Raw genomic sequence first — 25,573 nt, 5'->3', positions numbered from 1 at the left:
TGAATACGAGGTCGTTTTGTTTAAGGTTGCTTTCGTGTTGGCATTTTTTGGAGCGTTTAGGATAGGGGAACTTCCAAAAAAGTGCAAGGGGGAATTAGGTTACAGGAGGTGCAACTTGATGAGGAGGGGGTATCGATATTTTTGAGGAAGTCGAAGACGGATCAGGGGGGAAGAGGCAGGATGGTGCGAATTTATCCCATTCATGGTTCCCCCCAGTGCCCGGTGGGCACGGTCCGGGAATTCTTGAAGGTTAGGCCGGATTTTCAAGGCCCCTTGCTAGTGCATTTAAATGGTAATTTGTTGTCACGTTTCCAGTTTGTAGCTGTGTTTAGAAAATGTTTACAGGGGCTGGGGCTGGAGGAGAAGGATTTTTCATCCCACTCATTTAGGATTGGAGCTGCGACGGAAGCGGCCAGGTTGGGGTTGGATGTGGAGGTTATAAAAAGGATCGGGCGGTGGGAATCGAACAGATTCCAATCTTATGTTCGGCCACAACTAGCAATAAAATTATAGGGGACAGGGTTGTTTTCTGTTGGTTTATGTGGGGCATGCATTTAGTTATCTGTTATGGCAAGGATTATAGTTGACATAGTCAATGTTGAGAATAGTGTTTGTGTTTTCTTCTAATTTCAGGTGCAGCACCGAGAATGGTCTGGATTATGGGCCATTCTTATGTATGTTGGGGGGCTCGGAGGGGAGACGCTAGGCCTGAGGGTAGGCAGCTAAGTTTTGACAGAAGGGAAGTGTATATAAAGTGGTTTGGGATACCGGGGATGTTGTGGGGCAGGTTGGTTCAAGAGGTACAGCGATACGCAGAGAGGGTCCTCCAGATGTCCTGGTGATACATGTGGGCGGGAACGATTTGGGCATTCGCTCGATGATAGACATCGCGCGGGATATCAAATTTGACATTTGGCGATTGATGAAGGAATTCCCGCAGATGATCATTATTTGGTCGGACATGGTTGCCAGGATGTCTTGGAGAATGGCTAGGTCAGTGGAGGGTGTGAACAGAGCCAGGAAGAAGATCAACAGGGAAATCAGTAAGTTTGTGGTCAGTAATGGGGGGTTAGCTGTTCGGCATAATGAATTGGAATTCGAAACATGGAGGTATCTGAGACGTGATGGGGTGCATCTCAATGATGTGGGTACAGATTTGTGGGCGTTAGGCTTACAAGATGGCATTCAGCGTGCTATTCGGGTGTGGAGGGGCACCCAAGAGTAAGGTGTTACTATTGGGATGCTGTGGCGGGCGTTGGTCTGGGCAAAGGAAGGAAGATGGCAAAAAAGTAAGAGTGGGGATCCAACGCTGATATGGGTCCGGAGGTTTTTGGTTCCCGGTTAACGGAGGTTAGCCGGGAAGTGATAATGGGGCACTGCGGTCACGGCAGTCTCTGAGCCAGCTTGTCGGCTTGAGGCCTATTGGAGATTTTGGATTAGGGCTGCAGTGCTATAGTTGTTATCACCATCAGTTTGTTTTGGCTAAGCGATTGCTCAGACCAACGCTCTTTTGGATAACAGGTTGTATAACAGATGTTTTTTTGGTTATTGTTTTTTTCTATGACAGAATTTATTATTTTATATTTTATATTTTTGATATGTTAAAATAAAGTAGGCTGCTACGGCCTTTTTTATTACTCCAAAAAGCTGGTGTGGTCTTATTTATTTGGAGTAAGAGTATAAGGGTTGGTATAGTTAATATACATCTGTTATCCAATAGTCATGAAGTATATAAAAAAGATCTTTCACCAGAAGATAAGAAGGCTTGCCCCATACATATAGCTCTTGTCTCTGAGATAATCTGTGCTGTGGCTTGGAAAAAACTGAGGCACTGAAGCCACAGCCTCTTCTCTGTACAGCAGTCCTCCTTGTTGTTTAGCCCTGTCCCTCCTCTTCTCTATTTGTAGTAGGAAAAGACTGAGTCCACAATCTCCCACAGCAGCCAGCTAGTTTGGGGATTACTACAGTAATCACCGGTGGGCCACACAGCCCCTGTTTTAAGATTACTTAGTTATCAAAATAATTCATTAATCTGTTGTGCCATCACTTACACGAGTTAAGTGTATAGAATTTTGCTTTGTACTCTTGGTGCATATATGTATTATGAACATATATTTCCACAGATTCGTTACTGGAAGGCTGGAGATAAAGAGGCAGCTGCGGATAGGGTGAGATCACCTAGTCTTGATCTATCTGCCAAAGTGAGCGGACTGAAGCCAAACACTTTGTACCATGTGACTGTTCGCGCTTATAACAGAGCTGGCACTGGACCACCCAGCCCAATTGCTAATGTCACTACCAGCAAAGCACGTAAGTGTATCATTGGAAGAGATGTTAAATCAGAACAGCTGAAATTAGTCATTCACATTTAACAAGACATGTATTGTAATGTTAAAGATATTTCACGACTCATCCAGGTGGCTTCCTCAGTTCAAATGTGTGTTAACATACTCCAGCATTTATAACCACACAGGGAACTTACAGGTAAATCTCCTAAATCCAGTCATTGTGGTTTCAAGGAATGCGTCCAAGAACATGACACGAGGCTCTCTGTTTATTTACATAATCTTATTTACCCCATGAAGTCTGGGATAGGTATTGATTGTTTGAGCTCAATGCCTGAAGATGTGAACTGTTAAATCACTGAGGTAAACATGTTACGATTGTATGTGGGTGACAGATGGTTTTGAAAACCCCTTATTTAGGCATAGTTGTCTCAGTCTGAGGTGGATGGCTACTTTTACACTGCTTGTAAACCAGCTGTCCTCTCTTTCTTTCTCTAAAATGTACTACTCACTGTCCTTTAAACTTTTCACATTGTCAGCCATGGAACTTAGACAATTAGCACCTGGCCCATGTTCTTGCTCAATCAATATCTGTCTAAATGCATTTTTTGATATCGTGGTAATTGGATTTGATTAGAGTGACTGAGTTACCTATGTGGTTTAAAAAGGTTGGGGTATATTGCAGCATTTATTTTCACCGGATCAGCTCTCACATATGTACACCCCTTAAGGACCAAAGGAATTTTCACATTTCAGCTATGGGCCTATTGATATAGTAAACATTTTGTCATTACTTAGGGTAAGAAAATAATACTTACATGTCTTGAAAAAGTGATTATATTTTTAAAGCTTTCAACAGTTTTAGTTTTAAAATGAGTGCACTTTTTATTCTATAATTTCTCCTGTCTATAATGACACTAAAATTCGGTTTCTATTACAAAGCATAACAAAGAAGTTAACAAATGTAAAAAAAAATCATTGTTTGCACTTTTTCAAATGAGACACTAACAAAAAAATAAATAAACAAATCAATGAAAATGTATAAAAACGTAAAATATAAATGTTCATACAAATACCAATAAAAAATAATCAGCAGCAAAATAATAGCTAAGGTGACAAGGGAGTCAATTAGGGCTGGTTAGGTTTAGCTTATGCCGCGTACACACGAGCGGACTTTCCGGCATACTTAGTCCGGCGGACCAGAGTCCGCCAGACAATCTGATCGTGTGTAGGCTTCGGCGGACTTTTTTTCCCCAAAAGTACGCCGGACCTAGATTTGAAACATGTTTTAAATCTTTCCGTCGGACTCAGTTCCTGACGGAAAGCCCGTTCGTCTGTATGCTGGTCCGACGGAAAGCCCGCTCGTCTGTATGCTGGTCCGACGGACCAGATACGACGCAAGGGCAGGGTATTGCATCTCGCGGTCGCTGCAATAGGAAAAACAAATTTTCCTATTGCGGCGAGCGCGGGGCATACCAGGCCCTTAGGTCTGGTATGGATTTTAAAGGGAACCCCCTACGCAGAAAAGACGGCGTGGGGTCCCCCCTAAAATCCATACCAGACCCCGATCCGAGCACGCAGCCCGGCCGGTCAGGAAAGGGGGTGGGGACGAGCGAGCGCCCCCCCCCTCCTGAACCGTACCAGGCCGCATGCCCTCAACATGGGGGGTAGGTGCTTTGGGGGAGGGGGGGCGCTCTGCTGGGCCCCCCACCCCAAAGCACCTTGTCCCCATGTTGAAGGACAATGGCCTCTTCCCGACAACCCTGGCCGTTGGTTGTCGGGGTCTGCGGGCGGGGGCTTATCGGAATCCAGGAGCCCCCTATAATAAGAGGGCCCCCAGATCCCGGACCCCCACCCTATGTGAATGAGTATGGGGTACATGGTACCCCTACCCATTTACCTAGGGAAAAAGTGTCAATAATAAAAAACACTACACAGGTTTTTAAAATAATTTATTAGACAGCTCCGAGGGGTTCTTCCCCCGGCTTCGGGGGTCTTCTTCCGGCTTCGGGGGTCCCTCCGGTTCCTCTTCTCCCGGCGTCTGGTTGGTTCTTCTCCGCTCTCTCTGGCCTCTTCTCCCGGTGTTCCAGTTCTTCTGCCGGCTCCTCCGCTGTCTTCATGACGCTCTTTTGCCAGCGAAGGCCCGGACTTCTGGCTTCTTGTCTTCTTGGCTTCTTCCCTCTTCTCTTCTTCAGATGTTGACACGACGGTCTCTCCGACTGGACTGCTCTCTGAGCGCTCTGCTGTGACTTATATAGGCCGAGACCCCCTTACGCCCTTATGCCGTCACAGTCCCTGGGCATGCTGGGACTGTGACGCTTTAGGGGGCGTGGTCATCAGGTAATGTTGACTACGTCCCCTAAAATGTCACAGTCCCAGCATGCCCAGGGACTGTGATGGCATAAGGGGGCGGGGTCTCCGCCTATATAAGTCACAGCGAAGCGCTCAGAGAGCAGTCCAGCCGGAGAGACCATCATGTCAACATCTGGAGAAGAGAAGAGGGAGGAAGCCAAGAAGACAAGAAGCCAGAAGTCCAGGCTTCCACTGGCAAAAGAGCGGCATGAAGACAGCGGAGGAGCCGGCAGAAGAACTGGAACACTGGGAGAAGAGGCCAGAGAGAGCGGAGAAGAACCAACCGGACACCGGGAGAAGAGGAACTGGAGGGACCCCCAAAGCCAGAAGAAGCCCCTCGAAGCTGGAGGAAGACCCCCAAAGCCAGAGGAAGACCCCCCCGGAGCTGTCTAATAAATTATTTTAAAAACCTGTGTAGTGTTTTATTATTGACACTTTTACCATGTACCCCATACTCATTCACATAGGGTGGGGGTCCGGGATCTGGGGGCCCTCTTATTATAGGGGGCTCCCGGATTCCGATAAGCCCCCCGCCCGCAGACCCCGACAACCAAGGGCCAGGGTTGTCGGGAAGAGGCCCTTGTCCTCATCAACATGGGGACAAGGTGCTTTGGGGGAGGGGGGCCCCACGGGGCCCCCCTCCCCCAAAGCACCCATCCCCCATGTTGAGGGCATGCGACCTGGTACGGTTCAGGAGGGGGGGTGATAAAAGCGGCAAGATTCACTTCCTTTTCTAGTCCCGTCGTACCCGAGTCACGTTCAAAATGAACGGACTTGTTCGTGTGTGGGCAAGTCCGTTCATTCAGAAAGTCCGCCGTAACTCCGGCGAAAGTCCGTCGGAAAATCGGGCGGACTTAGCCTGCCGGAAAGTCCGGTCGTGTGTAGGCAAGTCCGTCCGTTCAGGTAGGTTAAGTAGGAACAATAATAAAGTTTATTCACTTTATTTAGTTAAAGCAACCTTTTTTATTTGCAAAGTTTGCTGTAACTGACATGCTAAGGTCACCTCTTTAATCTGGTATGAATAAACCAGAGAAGTTACTATGAAGGAATTATAACATTGTGACATTGTAACTTGACACTAGACACTTTTTGTTAGCGTCCGGTTACACAGGAGCGATAGGCTCTGCTATTTGTTTTAACCACCTCTCACCCAGCCTATTGTAATAATATGGCCTGGTGTTCTCTCGTTCCGGGTGAATGTCACATGATGTCCTCCTGTTTGCATGCCACGTACGCGTGCCATATGGGCCATGCAGCTGCACCATGTACACAGCGGAAAACAGATCGATGTACCAGAGCGCTGTGCACGGCCCTGGTACCATGTGATTGCTGTGACCAATCATAGAAATCACATGTCAGTTGTAAATGGCTGTTATTCATAGCCATTGCTTATTATTTTGATCTTTGTGATCGGTCACAGTGATTACATGGTACAGGGCGCAATCACATGGACCCGTCTCTTGTGATAGCTGTGGCCAATCACAGCTATCACAATAGTAAATAATGGCACATGAATGGATGCCATTCACAGTGTAAAAATGATTGCTTATACACTGATCATCACTAATAATCAATCACAGTGAGGAAAAAAAATCTGATCACCTCTCCAGAGCAGGTCAGTGTCACTATGGTGACAAAATTTATAAAAAAAAATTAAAAATGTGGAAAACAATTTTATATATACATCAGTGTATCTGGAAAGTATTCACAGCACTTCACTTTTACCAATTTTCGTTATGTTACAGCCTTGTTCCAAAATGGATTAAATTCATTATATTCTTTAAAACTCTACAAACAATACCCCATTAACTTCCCTGGCGGTATGATTATTTCAGATTTTTGATGCTCAAAGTGGTACAATGTTTTGAATGGAAATTTGGGTTTTATATTGTAGGCCTGTAATTCCTAGGAATAACCCACTTAAATCTGTCCAAACAAGGGTCTAGTATACATCCCAGGTATGATAAAGTTTGAAACACGAAATCATAAATTATAATATAATAAATAACTATAAATAATTATAACAAATAATAATATAATAATAAAAAATATTCAATAATGTAATGAATTCAAAAACACTGAAATTTGCTGTTGCAGAATTGTCGCTGTCATTACTTTCAGTGTTTGATGGCGGATTTCCCCACGAATCACTATCGCTCAATTCTGGAAGCGATTCTAATTTATTATCGCTTATCAGTTTCTAGCTGGTCTAAAACTACTTTTGCCGTAAAGGGACACTTTTTGGTTGCTATGGACAACCTCCAGTTTCCAGGCAGAAAGAAAAGTATATATAATAGAAAAACTGCATGCAGGGCACTGGACAAACCACTAGGGACAAAAAGGATGTGTTTTTACTTTTTGAATTTGGCGTCAGGCTCCGTCCCCGTGAGTCGCAATGTTCACAGGGAACGGAGCTCGATACTGTGATAGATCCGGCAGAGGACACAGCTCGCACACAGAGCAGGGAGACATCGCAGGATCCTGGGGACAAGATAAGTAACTTTGCCTGGATCCTGCGATGCGATCCCGAGTGTGGCTCGGGGTTACCGCTTTTGGTACTGAGAATTCAACCCAAGCCACACTCGGGAATACCGTTAAGGAGGTTATTATAACATGAAAGAAGTTTGTTTGAAATAATTGCAAATTGATTAAAAATAAAAAACAAAAAAACTCACATTTACATTCACAGCCTTTGCTCAATACTTTGTTGACGCACCTTTGGCACCAATTACAGCCTCAAGTCTTTTTGAGTATGATGCTACAAGCTTGGCACACCTATTTTTGGCAGTTTCTCCCATTCTTCTTTGCAGGACCTCGCAAGCTCAAGGTTGGATGGGGAGCACAGCCATTTTCAGATCTCTCCAGAGATGTTTAATTGGATTCAAGTCTGGGCTCTGGCTGGGCCACTCAAGGACACTCACAGCGTTGTCCTATAGCCACTCCTTTGTTATCTAATTCATCCCAAAGGTGTTCTATCGGGTTGAGCACAGGACTCTATGCAGGCCAATCAAGTTCCTCCACCCCAAACTAGCTCATCCATGTCATTATGGATCTTGCTTTGTGCCAACTGGTCCAAATCATTTGGTGGAGGGGGGATTATGGTGTGGGGTTGTTTTTCAGGGATTGGGCTGGGCCCCTTAGCTCAAGTGAAGGGAACTCTTAAGGCGTCAGCCTACCAAGACATTTTGGACAATTTCATGCTCCCAACTTTGTGGGAACAGTTTGGGGATGGCCCCTTCCTGTTCCATCATGGCTGCGCACCAGTACACAAAGCAAGGTCCATAAAGACATGAATGAGCAAGTTTGGGGTGGGGGAACTTGACTGGCCTGCACAGAGTCCTGATCTCAATCCGATAGAACACCTTTGGGATGAATTAGAGCGGAGACTATGAGCCAGGCCTTCTCGTCCACATCAGTGCCTGACCTCACAAAATGCGCTTCTGAAGAGTGGTCAAATATTTCCATAGACACACTCCTAAATCTTGTGGACAGCCCTCCCTGAAGAGTTGAAGCTGTTATAACTGCAAAGGGTGGGCCAACTTAATTGAACCCTACGAACAAAGTGTGGGTTGCCATTAAAGTTCATGTAGGTATAAAGGCAGACATCAATACTTTTGGTAATATAGCGTGTGTATGTGCATATATATATATATATATATATATATATATTTTTTTTTTTTTGGTTTACATACTGTCACCAGTCAGTGTCCCTGGTCACTGCCACACCAGTCATATGGTGACACTGTACTGCTCTGGTGGCAGTAAGTAAAAAATAAAAAAAACATTATTATTTTTTTTCTTTTACATACTGTCAGCAGTCCTGGATTACTGCCATACCAGTCATATTGTTTCTAATCACTGCCACACCAGTTACAGTGTCCATGTATGCATAATTTATGCTCCTCGAAAGCCAAAGGTGCTCCTTGGATTTTGGGCACCTATATGAATATAGGCTGTAAAAAAGTATCACACATTTGGTATTCCCATACTCAGGAGGCATAACAGAATGTGTTTTGTGATTGTGTAATTTTAAGTATGCCTATGCTGTGGGTGATAAATGACAACTTTGTGAAAAAAATTATTTAATTTCTTAATTTTCCAAAAAATTACAAATTCAAAAAACTCACCATGCCTCATACTAAATACCTTAGACTGTCTACTTTCCAAAAAGGGGGTATTTTGGGGAGTATTTGTACGGTCATGGTACTTCAAGAAATTAAGTTAGTACATCAGGATTGATCAATTTTCAAATATATATATATAGTTTGTAGATTCTATAACTTTCACACAGACTAAATAAATATTGTACACTGATTTGTTTTTTTTACCAAAGAAATGTAGCAGAATACATTATGGCCTGAATTTATGAAGAATGATTATTTCATTGCAAAATGTTATAACAGAAAAAGAAAAGCTGGGTTTGTTTTTTTAAAAAATATTTGGTAAATTTTTCATTTATATAGCAAAAAAGAAAAAAAAAAACAGTGATAATTAGATACCACAATAAACCCCAATCTGTATAAAAAAATTATAAAAATCTAATTTGGGTACAGTGTTGCATGACTAGTAATTGCCATTCAAATTGTGACAGCGCTAAAATCTGAAAATTGGCCTGGGCAGAAAGGAGGTGTAAGTGTCTGGTATTGAAGTGGTTAAATAATATGATAAATTGACAGCCAGGAATTCCCAGTAAAGGCAGTCAGGGGGCTGTAAGGGAGAAGGGGAGGGTTTGGGGGTAATAAAACAGGTCATTGTGCTTAAGCATTTCAAAGAAAATGCATACTTATTTGTGAATTCCTTAAAAAAAATATTAGTGCACTTCCTGATATGTGAGTGTGCCTAGGCACTCCTGTGACTACAGGCTTATAACTATATATATATATATATCTGCTGTGTGAAATCTAAGCCTCTGCTGCCTCTGACTGCTAGCATCACAAGATTTGGAGTAAGATTTGGTGATGTCACTATTGTTCTGTTAATTGTTCTCCTGTCTGGAGGCTCTGACATGAGGAAGCAAAGTCCTACCTCTACCAAGATGGCTGCCTCCACACAGTGAAACAGTGCAGAACATGGCATGGTAAGTCAGTAGGGGAATATTAGCTGCAGGAAGACCATATTGGTGACTTGTGGCAATACTGGTGACTAGTGCTTTCCTATCTGCCTACATTTTTTGGGCACATTTTCTAGAGTTCAGTTCCTCTTTATGTAAGAAGCCACTTGGATGAGCAAGCCTTGGAATGGTTTCATCATTTAGGAATGGTCTTAAATGAGACTAACCCACTTAGTCATACCATGACCTGAAGAACTTAAAACCTTCACAGACATGTTGATCACAAAAAATAATGATTTACTGAATGTATCTTATTCAAATACAGGTCAAGTATTGGATCCATTATTATGGGAAATTTTCTGAAACACATACATTTATATATTATCATGTACCATAGAAATGTAAGAAGAAAAACCTTAGCTGTGATTTAAGTATAAAGGAATGCACTTAACTACTTGAGTACTAGCCTTTAATACATATTTATTACCAGGTCATTTTTTGGTTTCAGGTGCTATGATAGACACTGTAACTAAATCAATGTATACAATTTTTGAGCCAAATAGAGCTTTCTTTTGGTGGTATATAAGAACCACTTCTTTTTTTTTTTAAAGGGGAAAAAGCCTGAAAAAAGTTTCCTCAGTATATGTTTATGTTTATGATAAAATAAAAAAAACCCTCAATTGATCTCTTTTTGGAAAGTAGAAAACCCAAGGTGAACTCCTTTCTTTTACCACAGGTTTTGTAAAATAATTTAAAAAATGTCGGTATTTAGGGGTTAAAGCATGTAGCATGGTAATGGTGCAAATTATTGTACAGGTCACACACAGTGGAAGGATATAGATGAAGGGGATTATATGCAGATGTGCAGGATAAGGGAGGTGAAGGGTAATATACAGGGTAAATAGTGAGACAGGTGTGAAGATCAGGTTCTTTAGGTGCTTAGGGGTGAGTGAAAGGGTTTAGCAAAACCTCCATGGCTAAGCCCTGTGGGTAGGGGGGCGAAACATGTTGGGGGAGTGGCCTGGATGGAATTAGACATAGGCCGCTATCACTTATTACACACTGGGCTTATATGGTATGCGGTGGCTGAGATTTTTCTCTATTCTATATTGTTCCATGGTTTAAAAAAACAATCTCAGTTAGTGAAAATGAATGAATGGATCAGCAGCAGTTTCTGTGGATCCCTTTATTCATTTCCTATTCATAACTTGCTACAATTCTTTCCTTCCTGTCTTGTAAGATGAAGGGGTGGGATCAACAATGTAAACAGTAGCATGTGATCGCTAATTGGCTATCAGTGTGATCACAAGGTACCGAGCAGCTTGGATCAGCTTGGTACTGTACACTGTGTCTGTATACCTACTTGTCTAATGACTACTTGGTACACAGCGATTAGCAGGTGCAACAACTGCCTTAGGGTGTTTTCACCATCCATGTTTATAAATGACGCTAGAGAAATAACAGTACACCAACCCAACCAAATTTCCTTTGGTAGAAAACAAGTTAAAGCATACACCTCCAAAAGACAAAATGACAAAGAAATGAATAATTTTTAGAATGTTTTAACTTACTTTTGTTCTGCAGCTCCTAAGAGACCACCACGTAATATTTCCTGGACACTTTACCGCTCCAGCATTACCATCAAGTGGGATCCAGTGATAGCAATGAAGAATGAGTCCCCTGTAACAGGATACAAGGTAACAGATTGCTGCAAATGTAACACTCACACTTTTGTATGGATGTTACAGATCTTGAAATCCAGAAATTTTATACACGATATATATTGTATATACACAGTATATATATTCTGCTGACAGAAGAGGTTCCACAACACCCATTCATGTCAATGCTCAGGTTGCTATAGGCTGGGTTCACACTGATGCAGTCTGCTGCATCACATGTCATTTGTACAGGAATCGCACCAGATTCCTGTACAAATAACATGCAAAATCAGTGTGGTGCAAATTGAGCCATGCATTATGCATGGCTCACTTCACACTGGATCTGCACCAAAAACGGGCAGGACCCTTTTTTTTGTCCGCACTGGAATCAGATTGCATGGGTGTTCAGACCCATGTGATCTGATTCCACAGTTCGCACTGCGTTCTGCGAACCGATTTGGGGTTGGCATTAACTTTATATTCAGAGAGCACAGTGTGAACTGCCTGTGATTCTGCAGGAATCACTGTGGTTCCCACACCCCATCAGTGTTAACTGAGCCTTAACGGAGCACATTTTTTTACTGACAACCTGAAAAATGGCAGAGCTCCTATTAAAAACGATAGTCAATATTTAAACAGTATAAACACGATATGGAAACACTGACATTACCCATAACAAGTAATTTGCCTGGTTTACACTTATAAAAGTCAACACAGCCTTACAAATTATCAGAACCTGATATTTACAGCCAGTTGTAAAAGTCACTGATTTTTACAAACTGTCACATGACAACCTTGTCAGAGGACCCTACCAATTCCTGCAAAGAGTCCATACATTCATTTTGCATCAGTGGTAGATCTACCTACAAATGAAAAAAATAATAATTTTTGCTCCTTTTTTCAAATGAGTCACTAAAAACATTAAGGAACAAATGAGAATGTACAAAAAAGTATAAATGTTAGTACAAATACCAATAGAAAATAATTAGCAGAAAAATAAAATAAGAAGACATGGGAGGAAGGAGTTAAATAGGGCTGATTAGGGTTAGCTAAGCTTTACTGAAGGGTTAAAGTGTTATACCTATATAGCAGACCTGGGTGTCAGGCTCCTACTTACCAGACCGGTGAGTCCGCTTGGGCAGAAGGTAGGCTCCCTTACGCGTCCGACTCGCGGCCCCTGGTAAAGCAAACAGGAGGCTCAGGAGTACGGAGTGGTATGAGAGCCTGTATGCAACAGTCCAGATACTGCAGGTCTAACAGGTGAGGTGGCTGGAGCTGGCTGGAGCACAGGCAACAAGGCTGAGCAGGATTGTCAGGAAGCAGGCTGGGTTCGTTAACAGACAGGCAGCAGAGGTACAATGGAGCAGGCAAACGGATGGTCAGGAGGCAGGCCGGGTTCGGTAACAGACAGGCAGCAGAGGTACAGTGGAGCAGGCAAACGGATGGTCAAACAGGCAGATGTCAGGTACAGGCAGAGTTCAGGGGGAGGTCCAGGAGACAAGGCCGGGTCGTCAGGTAATCAGGAACAGTTCAGATACAAGGTCAGGCACTAGGACGGCAAGCTGTTGATCAGGCAGCACTGATCACAGAGGGACGCTGGCTTAAATGGACCGTTTGGCGCCAAACGACCAGCACACACAGGCGCGCGCACCCGCCAACGCCCGCGTGCGCGCCCCCGCACACCAGCGTGCACAACAGGCCGACCCCGGACACACACACCAGCACCGCGAGGAACGCGCACAGCGAGGTCCACAGGAACGTGCGCGCCGACGCGCCCCAACGCACACCGCCGCGAGCACCCTGCCCGCCGAGGTACGCTCTCTGACATGGGACTTCTATCAGTTTCCGGCCGAGCACTGGTTAAAACTTGTAGGAGGAGTTTTCATACGCCTCTGACTGTCCTATGAGGCCGCATGACTCCTGACACTGTGGCCCTGTGCCGATCACATGCACTCTCCAAAAAAAAAAACCTCTCTAACAATACACACTAAACTGAGCATGTGCAGAGTGCCCCCAAGGCTCTGTACAATCAGGATATGGATTGGGGACTGTAGAAGAAGGGGAGGATCAGAGAAGACAGGATCAAACACTTTTTACACAATGCGCAGCTAGTATATTAAGCATGCTTTACTGCATATACAGACCGATTTTACTGTTGTGGGTTTAGTAACACTTTAGATAGGAACATAGTCTATTTACTTTATTTAGTTAAAGTGATAGAAAAGGTTATTTAATTTTTTATTTTTAAAATAACAAACATGTTATACTTAACTGCTCTGTGCAATGACTTTGCACAGTGCAGCTCCAATCCTCTACTTCTTGGGTCTCCCGCCAGTGCCCCTCACCAGTGCCACCAATAGCAAGCTGCTTGCTATGGAGGCACTGATGCAGGCTCACTCCTGATCCCCACTCTATGCATCCACCAGGGCACAGAGCTGCAGCTCGGCCACACCCCTGCTCTCTTCTTATTGGCTCACTGGCTGTAATTGACAGCAGTGGCAGCCAATGGCGCCTGTTGCTGTGTCACAGCTAATGAGGAGAGAGAGACCCGGGACATCCTAAAACAACCTTTTACTTGTTTTTCCAATGCCAGTTTCCAGACTGTGAGAACACAGTCTATACTAAAAAAGTCATGCAAGCCACTTGAGTGTATTCCGTCAGAAAAAGTCTAATGGGAGCTCTTCATCGTATATTCCGACAATGTGTATGCCCCATCGGACTTTTTACGTTGAAAATTCAGACAAACTTAGATAGAGAACATGTTCTATATTTTTCCGACGGAACAAATTCCTATCGGGAAAACCGCTCGTCTGTATGCTGTTCCATACCAACAATAATGCATGCTCTGAAGCAAGTACGAGACGTCGTACGTGTTGTCCCGTCGTACGTGTTGCACGTCACCGCGTTCTTGACGGTCGGAATTTAGTTTGACCATGTGTATGTAAGACAGCTTGAGCGGAATCCCTTCGGAAAAACCTTCAGAGTTTATTCCGAAGGCAAAACCGGTTGTGTGTACAGGGCATAGGTCTTCCTCTCCTGTGACAAGGGTGCTGCTCTGTAAATATATAGTAACAATTTGTTTCAGTGAAATAGATCAAATTTAATACTTTAATAACCATTACTTAATCTTAATCAACACAAATTAATTTCTTCTTCCTTCTTTTTCTCCCTTAGCTATTATATTTTGCTAATTATATTTTGTATTTTTAGCATTCCTTGTTTTCGTTTGGTTTACTCACTGATTTAACCTCACATTTAAAAGTTTGTTTAAAAAGCCTTATTTTCACATTCATTTACTTTGTCATATTTTGTACCAGAAATGTCATTTAGTGTCATTATTAATGGTAACTTACATTTTCTTATATGCAAAGTTTAAAGGAGATCTATAGTCACAGCATATACTTTCATTTTTTAACATCAGCATTGTAATAGCAATACAAAAAAAAAAAAATTTTTTGACAATCCATTATGAGCTTACCTTAAAAATCTCCATTTGTGTTGTGAGTGCTCCATTTCTGCTAACTATCTCTTTCAAAAACACCCTGGATTCCCTGCATGCAGTTTCTCCTCTGATCATTCCTTTGGTTTTCAATTCCTGGTATGTTTCTTGACTCCTCCTGTAAGCACTTCTGTAGTATAGACAGCAGGCTATGGGAAACGTGTGACACAGCAGTGCTTATTCACAGTGCAAAATGAATACGTTTCTGCATTCAAGGAAGTAAATGTGTGGGGTTCTACAAGTAACTTTAAAACTTCAACAGGGCTGGTACCATTCATGATGGCTACAATAGAGGAGAAAGGGAATGGCCCAAAAATGACCCAATGGATAAAAACAATATATAAACAGCGAACAGCAGTAGTAAAGATCAATGGGACTCTATCTCAACCCTTCGAGTTATTCAATGGTTCGAGACAAGGGTGCCCCTTTTCACCCCTACTGTTTACATTGACATTGGAACCTTTACTAGCCACTATTAGAAATAGTGTAGCTATAAAAGGAGTGAAGGTAGGAGAAGAGTAACATAAAGTGGTGGCATACGCAGATGATACTTTGTTTTATGTCTCTTACCCAAGAACAACACTACTGAAACATTATGGAAAACTATCAAATTTAAAAATTAACCCCTCAAAGTCTGAAATCTTAAATGTTAATATGGATAAGAAAGATGAACATCTGTATCAAATGAATTATATTCCGTTATTAAACGAGATGAAAGAGGAAATTTAAAAAAATATCAATGAGGCCACTCTCCTGGATAGGACATATAACTATTATTAAGATGTGAATCTTTCCAAAAGTGCTTTATAAGTTTCAGATGCTCCTGATAAATGTGCCACAATTGTATTTTAAGACATTAACCCTTTCACTGCCAGGTCCGTGCGCCGTATGGATCTGCAGAAGTGCCCGCAGGTGGTCAAGTCCGTACGCCATACGGACCTCATTTCTCCCTCTCCTATAAGCTAATCCTTACAGGAAACCCCTGAAGAAGGAACTGAATTTTTATTCCTATCCGAAACATGTTGGGCTCCTTTATACCACGCATGTGGATTCTTTCCCTTACCAGTATACACATTTGCGTGGTTTAGGTATTTTGTTTGCATTGTTCATTACTTTTATAACCATGTTTTGTATATTCTAATAAAGTATTTTTTTCTTTTACTATTTCTGGGCATTCCTCATACCAATTACAATATTTAGTATGTTTCTTTTTCCTTTACCTTGATTTACCCATTGCTTACTCCCTTCCCATTCACCCGTACCATCCCAGGGTTTCCTTCTTTTTATCATTATTTGCTCCTATAAGCTTATGGTCACTTCAATAACCATACGCTTATATCAGAATTGTTCAACAGACTCTGTGACATGCCACATGTGAATGATGCTTTATTAGCAATTTTCAGGAATTTTGTAAGTTATTTTGTGTTTATGTGCACTATTAATGATTTTAGTGTATTTCTAGCAAAAATATTGTTTTGATAAACATTTGCGCAAATATCCTCCTGCCTTTAAAATCAGTAGCACCTTCTTTTTATTCTACTGGCCATGTGCTTTCGGAAAATGAATGGTTTGGGAGGTCTTTTACAAAATTCTGAAAGCTGTAAGTGAAAAAGGAAAACCTCCAGATTTTCTAAGAAACTTTTGTGTACGTCCGATTTTCACTATTTCTCAATAAGGTGCAATTTACAAAAATGTGTTATTTATTAACTCAGTACAGATTAAGCTTTTATACTTAGTAGAAATTTAGCAGGAATGTTGTAAAATGTGCTATGTTTGTATCTGCTAATAATGATTTTAGTGTATTTTTAGCGAAAAAATATTGCTTTGGTAAACATTTGCACAAATATCGTAGGGCCTTAAAAATCAGTAGCACCTTCTTTTTATTCTACTGGCCCTATGCTTTGAGAAAATATATGGTTATGGGGGTCTTTCACAAAGGGAAAAATTAAAACCTTCAGATTTTTGAGAAATTTGTATATTTACATTTTTGCCTAAGGTAAATTTTGCAAGGCGCAAAATGTAAAAATTATAAATATTTGTTATGTATTAACTCCATACAGGTTAAGATTTTATATTTAGTTGGAATTTAGCAGGAATTTTGTAAAATTAGCTGTGCTTTTATCTGCTAATAATTGTTTTAGTGTATTTTTAGCAAACATATTGTTTTGATAAACATTTGTGCAAATACAGCGGTGCCTAAAAATCAGTAGCACCTTCAGAGGTCATATGCTTTCAGAAAATATATGGTTTGGGGGGTCTTTTACAAACTCTGAAAGCTGTAAGTGAAAAATGAAAACCACCTGATTTTTGGGTACGTTCCATTTTCTCCATTTTGCAAAAAGGCACAATTTAAAATGTACAAATATTTGTTATTTAATATGGAAAGATGGACTAGGTTTCCACGCTTAGGACAAAACTGGTATGCAGCCTTCCCTAAATCACACCTCCCTAAGGAGGGTGAGATAATAGATTTAAGAAAAAGTAGGGGTAAGTGGCGCTCCCTAAAAAAGGGGGGGTACCGCTATGTAAGTGTATAACCAAAACACCTAAAAGTGTGGTGCTGGAACCATCTAAATCCTATGCCTCATGGATATATGTGAAACAGAACTTATAAATATATGTGAAACAGAACTTATATAAATATATGTGTATCTCCATATCTTGTCAAATAAACATAGCATCAGTACCTGTTAATGAAAAAATGTGAACAAATACCACTAAAGTGACATAGATATCCCAATAACCTAATTTAGCTGTGGGAGAAAATGTGACCATCAAAATCTACCCCTGCTGGCCCACAGTATATACGTTAGTCAGCAGAAAATATAGAACATGTGATAATAATAATAAGTCCACGTGATGAGTGTCCACTCCAGTAAAAGTAAGTATTATATGGAATACTCCACATCAAATATATTTGTGAACAAAAACCATAAAAAATTAAGAGAAATCAAAAATAATATAAGCTAAAAATAAAAATAAAGGTGAAGCTCCAGATTGGCAAAGTGTTCATAAAAAATGTTCATAAAAAATGCGTGACTCTTGTGCTTAGTCAATATCCGGTGACTTCCGTGATCCCCCTCAAGGGTCCCCACTAACCAGCTCCTGGTACCCCTGCAGGGGTAATGTGCATGTAACAGCAGGATAAAGGGCTCCCCAGGTCCAGCCAGGGCGTCCACACGTGTCATCTATGCAGCCCAGCTCCAAGCATTAGGTGGTACACCGGCTTCATGCATCACAGCCTCATAGGAAAAAACAGGGCTCCCATAGTGTAGTAGTTTAAAAAGGCTTTATTAAAAGACTTATTTAAAAGCTATATAAAACAATCGTTCACCCCACAAAGGGGCAGCCAAAAAAACACACTACAGTGTATACTGGATAGCATAGACTAAGGAGCTATGAGAAACGCCGGCTGATCGGCGTGCACCTCAGCTGTGCTCCAAGCTCCCTGTCACTTCCGGGTATGACGTAAGTGGGTAGCTCCGCCTTACATGTTTTGTCATCGGCGTTGTCAAAGGACGCCTTTGTTATTTTGTTAATTTGTTATTTAATAACTACATACAGGTTAAGCTTTTATATTTAGTAGAGATTTAGTAGAGATTTAGCAGGAATCTTGTAAAATTAGCTGTGTTTTTATCTGCCAATAATGGTTTTAGTGTATTTTTTGCAAATATATTGGTTTGATAAACATTTGTGCAAATACTGTGGGGTCCAAAAAAATCAGTAGCACCTTCTTTTTATTCTACAGGGCATATGCTTTCAGAAAATATATGGTTTTGGGGGTCTTTCGCAAATTCTGAAAGCTGTAAGGGAAAAATGAAATCTTCAGATTTTTAGAGAGATTTACATAGTTACATAATTACATAGTAGGTGAGGTTGAAAAAAGACACAAGTCCATTGAGTCCAACCTATGTGTGTGATTATATGTCAGTATTAGATTGTATATCCCTGTATGTTGCGGTAGTTAAGGGGCTTATCTAATAGTTTGAGACTATCAATGCCCTCCGCTGAGCCCACCGCCTGTGGAAGGGAATTCCACATCCTTGCCACTCTTACAGTAAAGAACCCTCTATGTAGTTTAAGGTTAAACCTCTTTTCTTCTAATTTTAATGAGTGGCCACAAGTCTTGTTAAACTCCCTTCTGCGAAAAAGTTTTATCCCTATTGTGATAATTACATAGTAGGTGAGGTGAAAATTTGAATATTTTCATTTTTGCATACGTTCGATTTTCACCATTTTGCAAAAAGGCGCAATGTAAAAATTTTAATTTTTTGTTATTTATTAACTCCATACAGGTTATGCTTTTATATTTAGTAGGGATTTAGCATGCATTTTATACAATTAGCTGTGTTTTTATTTGCTACTAATGGTTTTAGTATATTTTTGGCGGATATATTGATTTGATAAACATTTGTGCAAATACCGCAGGGTCTAAAAAATCAGTAGTACCTTATTTTTATTTTAGAGGTCATATGCTTTCAGAAAATATATGGTTTTGGGGGTCTTTCACAAATTCTGAAAACTTTAAGGGAAAAATGAAAACCTTATGATTTTTAGAGAAATTTGGATATTTACACTTTTGCGTCTGTTCAATTTTCACCCTTTCGCACAAAGGTGCAATTAAAAGTTACAAATATTTGTTATTTATTAACTCAATACAGGTTACTTTTTTTTTATTTAGTGGGAATTTTGGAAAATTTGCCGTGTATTTATCTGCTAATCATGATTTTAGTGGATTTTTAGCAAAAATATTGTTTTGATAAACATTTGTGCAAACATCATGGGACGTTAGAAATCAGTAGTACTTTCTTTTTATTCTACTGATCATGTGCTTTCAGAAAATATATGGTTTGGGGGGTCTATTACAAACTTTGAAAGCTATAAGTGAAGAATAATAAAGGAATTGAAAAATTGCAAAAATGGTCTGGCCACCTGAGTGTACAAAATGGAGCACAGGGCCTGGCAGCGAAAGTGTTAAAGAAGATGATACTTAAGTTTATATGGCAGCACAAAAAAAAACAAGAATACAGTTTGCAATAAAGACAAAATACACAGAGGACTGGTTATACCAAGACTTTACAAGATATTACAATGCAGTTTTGCTATCATGAGTTATAGACGGACATTTAATTCATGAAAAAAAAGTTGGATTAAAATTGAAAACACAATTGAATAAGGGGATATGGGTACCACAACAGTTTTGCAATTTTTCTAAGGACACAAGTGAATTAACAATGAATGTATTTAGGATATGGGGTTTAATGCACAGACAAAGAAAATAGGAATATAATTCACCATTAATACCACTTACAGGGACAAATTATTTTTTTACCAGGGAATGAGACATTATTCGGAGTATGGATAAAAGGATAAAAATGCACGATTAAAAGGATATTATGAAAGAGGGAGAGTTATACACAGTTCAGGGCTTAAGACACAAAAAGGAATTATTATTGCCGAATTAAGATACTATCAGTTAAGACACTTTATAGAGACACTGCTGCACCCAATAAGATCAGGAGAAAGCTTATTTCCCTTTGAAAAATTGCTCAATCTACAGGAGGCACCAAGGCACGGTATTTCCCAGATTTACAATATTCTCACTCTAAATGTCAGAACCATCTTGGAAAGGTGGAAAGCAGAACTTGGTGCCACCTGGAGTGAGCAAGAAAAAATGTTGAAATCAGCAGATGGAACAGCAATAGATATAAATACGAAAGACACGAACTATAAGTGCCGGTTCACACTAGACGCGGCACTACTTGCAGGTCGCCTCACCGAGGCGACCTGCACACGACTGCCGGGGCAACTTGCAAGACGACTTCTGTATAGAAGTCTATGCAAGTCGCCCCCAAAGTAGTACAGGAACCTTTCTTCTAAGTCGGAGCGACTTGCGTCGCTCCGATTAGAACGGTTCCATTGTACAGAACGGGAGGCGACTTGTCAGGCGGCTAGGTCGCCTGACAAGTCGCCCCCGTGTGAACCGAGCCTAAGTGTCTATCAAGATGGTATAGACCACTTATCTAAGCACAGAAATATCAAAAGGAGGAAACACTGTTTTGCTGGAGAGGGTGTGGGAAAAGAGGAACAATGACACACATATAGTGGGAGTGTTTGAAAATACAGAAATTTTGGCAAGAAGGGATACAACAGATCCAAGAAATTACGGGAGTGAATATTCCCGAAAAATCCAGAAACCTATTTATTGCACAATACTAAACTTACAATTAAACAATATAAGAGAACGATGATACCACACTTAATAAATGCAGCAAAATACCTGATCCCAAAACATTGGCAAGCATTAGAAAGCTCAATGATAAGAGAATGGGTTAAAAGGGTAGAATTTATATACAACATAGAAGAATTACAGTATATCACTACGGAGAAGATAGAATAGAAAAATTAGTAAATATTTGGAAAGGATGGAAAGAGTTTAAGAATACAAAGAAATATTCTGGGATAATGGGAGTCTGAAAAAAGAGAGGTAGAGGGAATAGACGAAGAAAGATTGGGAGGGGAGATGAGGGATGGGGAGGGATGGGGAGGGATGGGGAGGGATGAGGAGGGATGGGGAGGGATGAGGAGGGTGAGGGTAAGGGGGGAAATTGGAAAAAAAATGTTATGAATGAGAATTTTTAACAAAATATTTATATTTTGTGAAATATAATAAAATTTAAGTAATAAAAAAAGGAAAATTTATTATCAAATACTTACCGTAATTTTCCTTTCCTGATGGACTCCATGGCAGCCTACATGTGGGTTAACCCCGCCTCCTCTCCAATGCTATAGGACCCCCTACCCTTTAAGATTGAGCTCACCTGTGTAGACTGTGTTCCGTAACTAGCCTACTCTTGACTGATGGGTGGGAACTCCGTCTGCCATGGAGTCCATCAGGAAAGGAAAATTACGGTAAGTATTTGATAATAAATTTTCCTTTTTCCTGACAGACTCCATGGCAGCCTACGTGTGGGAAATAACTAGCCAATCCACACGGGTGGGCATGCTGAACAGAAATAAATTTAATTTGACCCCTCAACCGACAGGATTTATAAAGCAAAGTTCACAGAAGATAGCGGAGCATGGTTAATTATAATGTTGTGACGTTAAAGTTTTAATAGAGGCCCATGAGGCCACCTGCAGATGACGTCTGAAGCCACTTTCCGGGCTGCTGCCCATGAAGCCGCTATACCCCTGGTAGAGCATGCCACTACTGCCTCCAGAGGAGCCAGGCCCCTCGCTCTATAAGCCTGTTGGATGAACTGGCCAATCCAGGCCGTAGTCGCTCTGTTACTGCTAGAGTGCGGGACAGACAGGTAGTTAGAGCGTGAGAAGGAGGAAGTAACTTGCCGATATACTTTCAGAAATTTTGCCTATGATTAGAGGATGACATTTTAATGGACCCCGGGGTCCTGAGTGTAGGCAGAATGATTTCTGGAAACTTAAGGAACCCTGAGGTAACTTTTTATTTGAGCCGAGCCTAGGAATAAGGACCACCCGGTCCGGAAAAATGTCAGAAAAGGTTCTTCGTGACCTAGTTACCCGATCTTCTGGGACCCCTTTAGCCAAGGTAATGGCTACTAGGAAGGAGACTTTAGTAGAAAGGATTTCAACGGAAAGCGGGAGGATCCCATGATACTGATTTGAGACAGTGAGTTGAGGACAAGGGGAAGATCCCCTTTGGGAAAACTTGGTCTCCTTTGTGGTCCGAATCTTGACGCTCCACTGAAGAACTGCTGGATTAAAGGGTGCACAGCCCATGATGTACCAGAGAAAGCCGACAAGGCTGAAGCTCAGACTCTAGGAGAGCCAATAAATAGAGAAAGACCTAGACTGGAATGAAGGAAGCTGAGGATATCCTGAGCTTTTGGATTTCTACCTGAATCGTCCGTAGAAGATGAGAACCTGAGCGACTTAGCCCAAATTCAGCTATAAACTTTTTTCAAGCACTTCTTCCTTGAGCTCATGAAGGAAAAAATAGTTAAACCAATCATTCTCGGATGTCTGTACATGAAGAGACCATTCATTGTTGTCTAACTGAGTGCGCGACAGGAAGTCCGCCTGGACGTTCTGGACACCGGGAATGAAGACTGCTGAAACGTTGGCCAGATATTTCTGAGCCCAAGACATGATGGACTAGACTTCTTGGAGCAGGATGGAGCTCCTGGTATCTCCTTGTCCCTTAGTGTAGGAGACCCATCTCCAATGAAACTGACTCCCCATCCATGAGAAGGACTGAAGGGCATACCCAGCTGCCCGAAGGTCCAGGATATTCGAGCGCAGAATAAAAAGATGGGCATCCCACTTGGCTTGTGCAAGTTCCACCCTGCAGAGGGCCCCCCACCAGCCCTGTTGGCATCAGGTGTGACCGTGACTTCAGGAGACCGGAGCGATGGAGTGGTAATTGATAGAATTTTGCGTTGAAGCCACCAGAAGAGGCTGTTCTTCATCAATGATGTCATATGAGTCAACTGATTGACGCCTCCTGAATTCCATTGTTGAAGAGGCCCTGACCAAAAGAGCGTACCCTCCATAGGGCCCATTCAACCATGGGGATCGTAGAAACCACCGTACCTATAATTTTCAAGCGCTGAAGCCTTCCAGCGTGTGGAGCTCAGAGACAGACAGATTCTCCCGAGGACGACTGGAATCTTCTCTACTGGAAGAGAGATGGTGTTCTCCATCGTTGATGAACTGAGCCCCTAAGTATACCAAGCGCTGGACTGGTTCTAGCTGGCTTTCCCCTTGGTTTAGGAACCGCCCGAGTTCTATCAATATTTAGATAACTTGCTCCCTGTGGACCAGCAGCTGCTTTTTTTTTTTTTTTTTTTTGACTAGGGACAACACCAAGAGATCGCCTAGGAAGTGGTACAAGTGTATCCCTTTATTCGGCTGAGGGCCACCAAAGCCCGAAGGACTTTCGAGAATACTCGGGGAGAGATTGTCAGCCAAAAGTGGAGGCAGGTAAACTGCAGATGTTCTTGGCCGGCTTGGAACCGAAGGCATATGCAGAAACCTCTGCACAGGAACGTGGAAATAAGAAACCTTCAAGTCTATTGAGATTAACCAATCTCCTGGTTGTGTAGCTTGCTGAATGGTCGCCAGAGTCTCCTTTTGGATAGATAAATCAGGACTAACACTGGACACCAAGCACCGTTCCTTTCCTGAGCTAGGAAGAGGGAAGGAAGAATACCCCTTGGAACTCCTCGCCGTTCAGGACAGGCACCGCTCCCTGTGTTTTCAGCTAATTCACATAGGGCGGAACATTTGCATATCTCTTCTAGTCATGGTAGCAGGGTAGAGATGAATCCGGGGAAAGGAGTGCCGCCGAAGGACCGTGTGTGACCTGATGAGATCGTCTTTATGGTCCACGATCCCCTTCCTGACCCGCCTGGGCAAGCCTAATCTCGAAACGACTTGGCCGGCTCGCGACCACTGGATACCTGGATCTTTGCGGGTTTTCAGAAGGGCGTCCGCCTCCTGCATCAATTACTTTTGAAGTCCCTGGCCAGGCCTGTATGAGCGTGCTTCTCATGAACGTCCAATGCTGCTTCTTCTGGGCTGGGGTCTCTCCCAGCCAAACAGATGCCTATCTTAAATCAGCGAACCAAGGTGTAACCATAAGGCCGCTCGGCCGTAACCCAGGACAGCGTAGCCCGAGCTAACAGGCGGATAAGACCGATCGACGCTCATCCCAGGAAGTCCGTTGCCGGCTTCAATTCCTGAACCGTCAGGCCCATGGCTAGCTTTTCCCCCTTAGAATGGAGTCCATGTTTTCTGTCCGAGCTTCCATCGCCTTGGACAAGCTGCTAGGGCCAGGACGGGTTTGCAAGTCATATCAGCTAACCCGTAAATTTTTACAAGACCTTGGACTATTCTCCTCTTGAGCCCGTATCAAAGGATACGGTATCTTCTAGGAAAAAAGGAGACTTTTTAGCCAGGCGGTAGCAATAATGTAGCAGTAATGCTGCGTCTATGAGGGGAGCATTTACCAGATGTTTCACCTCTTCTGCTTCGAAGGGATAAAGACTAGAGGTTTTACTTGACATGGAAGTTTTCTTGTCCACTTTACTCCTACAATTCCACTAAGAGCAGAAAGTCAGAACCTTCCTTCCCCAGGTTATTCTCCTTTGCTTAGCCGACTGAGTGGAAGGCTCCTCCCACTTCAGGGCTTCTTCGACCACTGTGACTAGTGGGGAAACCAGAGAGAAATCAAAACCTCAGATAAATTCATCTCCTTTCAAATCACTGACTTAAGAGCCTGGGGAGGCATCGTAGGGCTGGAATAGGCCTGGATCTTCCTGGGCCCCGTCAGCCAGGGAGCCAGATAGGGGCTCCGCGTGTAGGTTGCATCCCACTCCTTTAGGGGTTGAAGAATCACACGCTTGATAAGAGACTCCATCTTATTTGTGTCTTTTGCTTTCCAGCCGCCTGGGCAAAAGATGGGTCACACGGTGACTTGCTCTCTGGGAGTCGTGTCCCACATCCCCAGCAGGCTCTGTGATCAGAGCGGTTGTCATGGCGGTGTGTGCGGTGACTGGAGGAGGTATGGGAACATTTCTTTTGTTTAAAAGGAGGAATGGAACATCTCCTTATGGGAGGAGGAATGGGAACGTCCCCTCTGTTTTAAAGGAGGAATGGAACGTCTCCTTGTCGGAGGAGGAATGAGAACGTCTCCTCTATTTAAAGGAGGGATGGAACATCTCCTTGTGGGAGGAGGAATGGG

The 25,573-nt window shown here is 42.2% G+C and overlaps 1 protein-coding gene across 2 annotated transcripts in view; it reads left to right on the top strand.

Moving 5' to 3' along the window:
- The window catches only part of CNTN2 (contactin 2), a 430,563-nt gene that overhangs the window by 389,348 nt on the left and 15,642 nt on the right, over positions 1–25,573 (top strand). For both annotated transcript variants that reach the window (XM_073615820.1, XM_073615821.1), the window contains 2 exons: positions 2,124–2,310; positions 11,272–11,384. In XM_073615820.1, coding sequence (XP_073471921.1) covers positions 2,124–2,310; positions 11,272–11,384 — 300 coding nt within the window. The remainder of the gene's footprint in view (positions 1–2,123; positions 2,311–11,271; positions 11,385–25,573) is intronic.

This window comes from Aquarana catesbeiana, linkage group LG02 (genome assembly GCF_042186555.1).
Source record: "Aquarana catesbeiana isolate 2022-GZ linkage group LG02, ASM4218655v1, whole genome shotgun sequence".
Taxonomy (NCBI): Eukaryota; Metazoa; Chordata; class Amphibia; order Anura; family Ranidae; genus Aquarana; species Aquarana catesbeiana.
Note: the sequence above shows the minus strand (reverse complement) of the source record. Positions and strands in the feature narration are given on the sequence as shown.